This window comes from Rhynchophorus ferrugineus, unplaced genomic scaffold (assembly GCF_030347505.1).
Source record: "Rhynchophorus ferrugineus isolate W39M unplaced genomic scaffold, kcgeb_rfMv2 rfM4, whole genome shotgun sequence".
In the NCBI taxonomy this organism is placed as follows: domain Eukaryota; kingdom Metazoa; phylum Arthropoda; class Insecta; order Coleoptera; family Curculionidae; genus Rhynchophorus; species Rhynchophorus ferrugineus.
The window spans coordinates 55,934,409-55,943,600 of record NW_027472583.1 but is presented as its reverse complement, the minus strand read 5'-3'; the positions used below and the strand labels follow the sequence as shown (position 1 = coordinate 55,943,600).

The following is a 9,192-nucleotide window of genomic DNA, read 5'->3' as shown; positions in this document are numbered from 1 at the left end:
GTTCAGTTAATATCTTTAAAGCTGCTTCACTCAAAATTCTATAATTCACAAACTAATGATCGGACAGCTGTCAAATTTATACACGCATCTTCTGAGGGTTAGTGTTACATTGTTCTTTTGAAATAAAATCCGTAAATTGTCTGGAATACGGGAAAAACTAACAGCTTTCGATGGACAGTTTGAATAAAATACATTGTACCAATAAAAATTGAATTTAAAAAAATAATTTCAAGCTAATTTATAAAGTATATTTTTTAAATCAAATAATATATCTAAAAAATTAACAAAAATACACCGATCCTGCCAGGATTCGAACCTGGAATCTTCTGATCCGTAGTCAGACGCGTTATCCGTTGCGCCACAGGACCTTGTTCGTGCCTGTCGTAGTGGCAGAACTGGCCATACGAAATCTCATTTGCTATTTTTAGTATCTATATAAATATATAGTGTCTGTTATCTTAGCTCTAGCTGGTGTTTATTACGAATTATATTTAATTCAGGATAAGACAAATTAACAACACTAGTTTTGACTTTGGAACTTTATCACAAAGACACTTTATTATCATTGCTGTCCTCTTATATCTTTTGAACTGCCACCCAAGACAAACTACAGCGCCCTCTGCTAGTTATTCTTATTATTTTCTACATATTAAAAATGAGTTCTTCTATCTACATGAAATTGGTTTTAATATCCCATCACAATTATAATCATAGAGTAATATATAGAGTGTTAACTTACATATAATTTCGGAACTATATTGTGTGGTCTTAGCAGGAAGGCGCTGAGAACACAATTTCTCTTTTTCATTTTTTGGTTGGTTTAAATTACCATTACAGATACCTGTAAAGAAAATATTTTATTAGCAAGGTATTTCATTGCTTGAGCATTTCATACGCTTGACGTCACATTCTACTGACCAAAAAAAGTCCAAATGTAATTTCTCAAAAAAGAATTATGAAAATAAAATTCTACATAAATACAAAAATTATAAAATGTTCAAATATTAAAATATAAGTATAAAAAAGCTGCAACCTAATTGAGAACACAATACATATCGCGGCAAATTTAATCAAAATTGCCTATAGCCCTTTTCCCTTTTTCATATGTCTTTAGTGCTATCAAATAAATAAATAACATGTATTAATCTTTTTGTTCCCTCATATTGAATGCATACTAAGTCCAAGTCTGTGTCTATTAATATTTTAAGTAGTTGTTCAATAAAAAAATGTATTGAGGAAAGTTATAATTATTTTTAACCGACGTCAAAAAAAGGAGGAGGTTTCATGTTCGGCTATATATATTTTTTAATGTATGTTCACCGATTTCTCCGTCAATTGTGGACTGATTTTATTCTTAAGTTACGTTCTGATAGCGGAATACGGGGAAATCGAGGAAAACCTTCAAAATTCAAAAGCGCGTACCATGTTCCACCTATATTTTCATCTAAAATAATCAGATATAATGTTATTACTGAGCTGATGTGACAGAAGACTCAACTCCTCAACGATTGGGGATTGCTAGGATATATCTTTAAATATTAAGGGGACGCACACACAAAGAACATCACATGAAAATCATCACACTTTCATCACATGAAAAGCCATAGAAATATTGCCATTTACCCAAAAAATTGGCACGGAACAAAGATATGCCCAGGCATACAGATCTAATTCACAAAAATTTGATTTGCTGAAGCCGAAACAGTTCTAACCTCGAGTAAATACTTTTATTCAACTGAATCAAGAAATCCATCCCACTTTTAAGGTGAGTATATTAATAATAATCTTAAAAAAAACGATAATTTAAAAGCTCAAAATAAATGTTTACATAGAAGTGACGTCATATGACAACGGCGATCGTTTTAGCCCGAATTCAAATACTAAAAGTTGTCTTTGGAAGAAGGCTTTTTATCTAAAATCCGTATTTCCTGCTAAATATTATATTTTACTAGACACATTACAATTTTATGGAACTGTTTTTCAAAATTAATCATCATTCCTGTTTGGATATAAAGCTTAATCATATACACGCTAAATACAGGTCACCAAAACAATATGGCCACCACATAACATAAACCCATTCTTATCCAAATAAAACCTATATACAATAAAAGAAGAAATTCAAAGATTATGTTGAAAGTTAAAAAAATAATATAATATATCAATATATATTTGATGCATTCAAATATTAATATTTTTTTGTCCCTGCAGGTAAATTTATATAACCCTAATTTCTAGTATATTATCTTCATGATACCTAGATCAATACAATAGGAAAAATTAAATATATTCAAAAACCCAAAAATAAAAAAAACATCTAATAATTTGCTTAACCTAAATTACGTCAGTTTATCTGTGCTGTCATCTACAGAAAGGCCGTGGTAGTAAGTACAACAATCCAGTCAGTTTCTGTAATATTAAGGTAATTCAAAATATTTCGCATTTAATAATATGAATTTTATGTATGATAATGAACCGCAGAAATATGAAATATGATCTGAGTATTAGGAATTAAAAAATACACTTATTTGACTCGGCACCAGTTCAATTTAAACATAAAAAACAATTATAAATAACAATTAATTGATGACAACATTAAGAACAACAACTAAATTATAATATTATTGAAGGTTATATTAAAAATTTATATTAAATACTGATATTAAAATCTTATAAGTAACAAATTCTATTTAACATTATAAAATAATTCGTTGATAAATCTAAAAATAGTTTTAGTACTAAATAAAACATAACTCGTCGGCTCGTTGGTCTAGGGGTATGATTCTCGCTTCGGGTGCGAGAGGTCCCGGGTTCAATTCCCGGACGAGCCCTTCTACTTTTTTTTAAAAATTATATAGCAACATTATTTAATTTATTATAAAGTTGCTTAATAATTTAACATAATTATAATGTTTTTGTCAAATAGTTACATAAGCTTTTGAACGATGGTTTTTATACAATAATAAAAAGTTTTGTAATTTAAAAAACTATCTACAATGTAGCTTAAAGCACACCAATTTAATTTAAAGAAATAACCATCTGTTAGTAATTCCTTTCTTGAATTATACTCGGAACAATATCTATCTTTTTTTATTCGGTGTAGAAACAGAGAGGTCATACTTAAAGTTTTTTTTTCTTTTAGAATGTTATGTCAGTTATGTAAAATGGGTTGCGTACCAAATGTCAGTGGCTGTTCTGTTTGAATTTATTTATTTTATTTATAATTTTAAGTGATTTTTTATATCTTGTATAGATTGTAACAAGTGATTTTTATATGTATTTTTATATTAGACGTTACATTTTACAATAAGGTAACAAATACTTTAAATAAATTTGTTAAAATTCAAACGGATTTAAATGTTGATAAGTTAAAAGGTACCACGTTTAAAAGGTAACCAAAATATATATTTTCATGGTAATACATTAATTTATAGTGTGTTTTTAAATATGATTTCATTAAATTACGTTACCATCCAACTGTATCTATAGAAATGTTTTTTTTGGACAATTTTTGCTTTATTTGTATAACAAGGTTCTGTAAATATAAACATTAATTGTAAATGTACTTATAATACCCTTAACTACATTTTAACATTATTTTTCTAGTATATTAACAATAATTTTTTAATTTGTATATTATTTAGGTTCAAAGGTTAACAATAACATTTTCAAGGAGAGAGTTGTATAGGTTTTTATATTTGCTATAATATTTTGATCTAATACCTTTTCAAAGCCCTTTAAAGTAATTTTTTGTCACGATGGTTTATTTACTTCTTTTACTAACATTTGATTTTCAATATATCACTCACTAATTAACCAAATTGTTATGTTAAGGTAAAAAGATGATATATAGTTTTAAATCTATAATATCTGAAAAAGGGGCCCCATTTTACTATTTTTCTGTATTAAACAGTTGGTTATTACAAATCGAATGATGTTATCATATCTTCGTGTATACAAGTACTACATTATTTTTTGTATTATAGAAGTTTTAATATATTTTTACTTATATGTTTTAGATAGCTTCTTGATGGCACAAAGTGGGAGCAATGTGGCTGAAAAGGGCAGCACTTATGAAGCTCTTAATAAAATTGGCAGAGGTAATTGTTTAATATGTATGAAATGTGTAATTCTTATAAATAAATGCATTTAAGATGCAGTACTTCACTATGCCATAAGTAATATAGATAGAAATAGCAATATTCTCAAAAACTAGAAGTAAGTTTGTAGAATAGTGGTGTTTTTGTAGGTACGGCACTAATATTCTTTATAAATTAAACAAACGATTGCTGTGGTTTTTTAATTTTTGGTAGCAATCATATCACAAATTTAGTGTTAATGATAATGTTGACATCTTTGGGAGAGTTGTGAAACAGCTAAAGTATGTGTAAAAAAGTTTAGCATAAAATGCAAGTATCGAAATATAATGAAAAGTTTAAGATAAAGGTTTTAAGATTTAGTATTTATAAAGAAAATAAAATTACTGCCAATGAAATAAAACATGTGCTGCAATTTGGTTGTGCAACAATCATTAGTAGGTGGTATGATAATTTATTATGATCTAACTTTAGATGCATTTTATATTTAGATTGGTTTATATTATGATCTTTTCTGCTATTCTAAAGTTTTTATATGGTTTCTAAAAAACATGAAGTGTAGGAAACTATAACAGGTGTTTATTTACTGTAAATCAGTATCAGTATCTCCATTCATTGACATTTCTGATGTTCCTGTCAAATTAAGATGCTTCAAATGATTTTCAAGCAAAAATCATCAGATATGTTTTTTAAACTAATCCAATAGAATAAAAAGTGGCGAGACTTGTAGACCATGAATTTACATAAAATATTTCAATATAATAATTTGATTATATAAGAAATGGTATTTAATTGTATTTCTTTATGTTATTCTTAAATTCATGTTATATTGTTTGTGAAAACAAATGAATTTTAGAAAACTACTAGAAAATATTTTGATTTATTGTAAATCAGTTTGATTATTTCAGTTACAGTTACACACAATCATAACAAATTCAAATCATGAGGAGAAAGAATTTAAAGTGATTGTGAACAAAATATTATTAAATAAGCACTGAGTAAAGTGGAAGGAATTTCATTTTATTTGTTTGGATTAATATAAAAACAGAGACTAGGTAATTTTGGAACATGAACTTCAATTTTTTTAACACTACACATTTTTGTTTCTGCTATACATAATGCCTATAATATTCTCTGGGAAGAGACATAAACCTTAAAAAAGTTATCTCAGATATCTGGATTTTTATTGAGTTTAAATCAGTATTGGTATTTCGGTTATATTTAGACACGCTTTTTTACAGAATTCATTGCAATTTTAGGTAACACGAGGTAATTTAAGAACGCTTAAAAATTATTTTGAATTAAATACCATCAGATAAGCACTAGTAATGTAGTGTACAAAGAAATTTGATTTTAAGATACAGCATAGAGCATTTTAGGTCATGAGTTAGCATAAGTTATTTGAAGATTTACGTCGTATTTCACTACAATAATTATTTAGATTCTTTATTATCAAGATTATATAGTTACCAGGAATATTGTAATGATATTTTGGATAATATATAAGATTGAGGAAAAAGTAAATTCAATTATACCTAAGCTTCAAAGTTCCTTAATCTACTAACACTCATTCAATGAAACTTTTTTCCAGTGAATTATTTTTTTAGTGTTAGTAAATTAGGAAATGCGTCAGTTACAGTTATATGACTTACTTGATCTTATATTTTTACTTTTATTTCTTGTATATTCTAGGTGCGTATGGTACTGTCTACAGAGCTAGGGATAAGCAAACAGGACAAGAAGTCGCCCTGAAAAAAGTTTGTATACCATTAACCGATGATGGGATCCCCATGAACACGTTGAGAGAAATCGCATTGTTGAAACAACTGAACATTTATGACCATCCAAATGTCGTCAAGCTACTGGATATTTGTCACGGACAACAAATCGGGAAAGATATAATGATGTTTTTAGTATTCGAACACGTTGAACAAGATTTAGCCATGTACATCGAGAAACACCCCAAGTAAATACTAAATAATCAAACCACACGTAATTTGATTACCGTCTTTATTTTTAGAGGCTTTGCCACCACTGACATTCGTAATATGACGCGGGAAATTATAAATGGTGTCGATTTTCTTCATAGCAACAGGATCGTACATAGGGATTTGAAACCACAGAATCTTTTAGTGACCAGCGATGGTCATATAAAAATTGCTGATTTTGGTCTGGCCAAAACTTACGATTTTCAAATGAAACTAACTTCGGTGGTGAGTATAGTTTTTGTTCGTCGTTAATGAAAATTCATAATACCATAATTTTTATTCTTTCTTTAGTATAATCTGGATTGATATGAGTGAGTGAACTATGTTAAGTCCTCCGAGAAAAATATGGTATTTATGTTTGTATGTTATCTTAGGTTGTGACGCTATGGTACAGATCACCAGAAATCTTACTTGGGTTACCCTACGCCACTCCAGTTGATATATGGTCGATCGGTTGTATTATAGTAGAGCTCTACACTTTGAAACCTTTGTTTTGTGGAAAGTCTGAGAACGAACAATTGAATGAAATTCTTCGGTGAGCACTGATCATTATCCTTTAATTACTGTTGTTATTATTAATGTTTTTGTTACAGAATATTGGGTAAACCACCTAAAGAAGAATGGCCGGAAGATGTGTCGGTCAAATGGAACTCGTTTGATATCAGTAATCCTGTTGATATTAAAACACTGGCACCAAATATGTGTGAAACCGCTCATTCTTTAGTAATGGTATGATATATTTTTATTATAGCCAATTTAAAATTTAATGTCATTATATTTCAGAGTATGTTATCATTTGATCCGAGTAAGCGAACTACGGCCCTTGAGGCTTTAAATCATCAGTATTTGTTGGAGGAACCTATTAACACATAATGTAAAGTATTGCTGCGCTGTTACACCTCTTCGATGCTTTTGTAATGTTTTTAGTTTATCATTTTTAGGCTTCATTCTATCTAGAAGCTATTGGATTCATTTTTTTTTCTGTTTGCGTATATTTCTTTGTTTATCTAAAGAGAAGGAACCTTAGTTTTTTATTGATTTTCGTCTCGAATCCGAAATACATTTTTAATTCGTTTTCAGCACTGTTGGTCACACTTCCTGTTTTTTAGCAAATATTTTACTTCCTCGTTATCTTTTAAATTTCGTTCCGTCCAGTGTTATTTCCTCTTCCGTGTTTTGTAATGAGACATTTTAATTTTCGAAATTATTTTATTGGAAAATTTTAGAATTTTATTTTGACCAAATGGTGACTGAAACTTTTGAGTTTTTTAGTAGAGAAGCGCAGATATATTTTTCTAGAATTTTTAACATGAAGATGAGTATATTTTTCGTCGAAACGCATTTTAGGTGCGTTGTCTATTTTTATCGATGTTAACGCTAAAATTGAATCAACATATCAGTTTGTAGTGAGTCTATAATGTTTAATTTTATATTTGTAAACTATACATTAATAAATATTTTGTTCTGTGTTACTTTCTTTAACAATCCTAATGGATACTTACCACCCGCTAGTAAGTAAACTAGGTAAAAATATATCAAAGTAACCAGTCATTCATCATTGATTTGTTAACTAAGTAATTCGATTTTAATATAGTTCGTTGTCTGAAACTGTGAAGAAGTTGGCATTTTCCTTGAATTTTATTTTTGTTCCGTAAAAATTATGCAGTATTTTCAGTTTAATAAGACCATTCGTCAATATATTTCATGGGCTTTTTGATTTTCCATTTCAACATACGTGGTAAACTGTATATCACTACATAGTATAAAAGTCGCCTTTTCTGTCCCTATATCCCTATGTGCGCTTAAATCTTTAAAACTACGCAACGGATTTTGATGCGGTTTTTTTCAATAGATAGAGTGATTCAAGAGGAAGGTTTATATGTATAATACATGCATAATATACTAAGGCAACATTGCTAATTTTAGAGGTTTCTAACGTGATGTCGTAAATTAACCTATTTTTTTAGGCTTATTTAGCAATTAGCAAAAACGCTGCCTAACCCTACGAGTTAGATCAAATTAATGTACTACAGTATTGTACACCATAAAAAGGTCTACAAAAAAGTCCGCGATGGTATATGTTTATCTTTTAGGGATAACCCACATTAACCATTTTTATTGTTTACTTTTTACGTGAGAAAATGGCTTATTTACGAAGCTATTTTAAGCAATACGGCATTAATCCTTATCGAATTAAGTACCTTAAATACAGTGTGCAATTAATATAGATCAATATGGTTCCTTACAGCATGTAAATTAAACAAATATTTTCGGAGATATTACAAATTTAAAATTTGTGTTTAAAAATGTGTAATGTAATAAAAATTGTATGAATTTAGATATTCCAAAGATAGCAGGAAATCTTCATAGTAAGTATAGGGGAAGAGGAATTGTTTTACTCCAAATTTAATGCGTGCAGGCCAAGGGCAGTAATGAATGAACCAAAAATACTGGATCGATTTTAATCATGTTTTCATTGAGTGACATAGGCATATATATTTTATGCCCGTGCAAAGTCGGAGCGGGCCGCTATGTTTTTATATACAACGTTCATATTTTTTCTGTAGTGTATTTAATTTAGTATCAGCATTGCACCCGTGCGAAGCCGGGGCGAGTCGCTAGTTAATAAATATTTTAAGTATAATACTTAAAAATTAAGTAGTAATATTTGTTGATGAAATGGTGAAGGAGATTTGTTTAATTCATAATTTTTGCTGTATTAATGTTCCTCATTTTATTAGCTTTATAAAAAACAAGTTTCAGTTTGTGCTGTATTTTAGAGAACCTGTTTTGCAAATAATTTTCTCCATTGGTCATTTAGTTGGATTGCTTCAGCATAAACGTAGTTGCCTGAACTGTTGAACAGCCATATTTTTAAGGATATAACTAAAGTTTTTCTTGAGCAACCATGGTTTTCAACCCAAAATATTGTCTTTTATTATTGTTATTTTTTTTTGTAAGTTGATCACAATATCTTGGAATAAATTCACCTTGAATAATTCCTTTCGTGACCTTGCTCTAATTGACTGTAATGATAAGCTTTGTAATCATGTATTGCTGTTCTTTAATGGAGTTTCAAAGATAGCTATGGTGATATTTTTGTTTTA

At 28.9% G+C, this 9,192-nt stretch overlaps 1 protein-coding gene and 2 non-coding genes across 6 annotated transcripts; 2 read left to right on the top strand and 1 right to left on the bottom strand.

The window, feature by feature from the left end:
• Positions 1–295: 295 nt before the first annotated feature.
• Positions 296–368, bottom strand: TRNAR-ACG (transfer RNA arginine (anticodon ACG)). Its single transcript has one exon. It is a non-coding gene; the product is annotated as a tRNA-Arg (tRNA).
• A 1,953-nt stretch (positions 369–2,321) lies between these two features.
• Positions 2,322–7,554, top strand: Cdk4 (Cyclin-dependent kinase 4). 4 transcript variants are annotated; one of them, XM_076404086.1, is made up of 7 exons: positions 2,322–2,422; positions 4,020–4,100; positions 5,790–6,063; positions 6,118–6,310; positions 6,460–6,620; positions 6,679–6,814; positions 6,869–7,554. In XM_076404086.1, exons 2-7 carry the CDS (start codon positions 4,031–4,033, stop codon positions 6,956–6,958), a joined length of 924 nt encoding a protein of 307 aa, XP_076260201.1. In that variant the 5' UTR covers positions 2,322–2,422; positions 4,020–4,030; the 3' UTR covers positions 6,959–7,554. The 4 variants fall into 4 exon arrangements, with proteins under 4 accessions (XP_076260201.1, XP_076260198.1, XP_076260199.1 ...); XM_076404083.1 differs by lacking the exon at positions 2,322–2,422 and adding an exon at positions 3,154–3,391; XM_076404084.1 differs by lacking the exon at positions 2,322–2,422 and adding an exon at positions 3,163–3,311.
• Positions 2,760–2,831, top strand: TRNAP-CGG (transfer RNA proline (anticodon CGG)). The gene has a single exon. It is a non-coding gene; the product is annotated as a tRNA-Pro (tRNA).
• Positions 7,555–9,192: the final 1,638 nt, after the last annotated feature.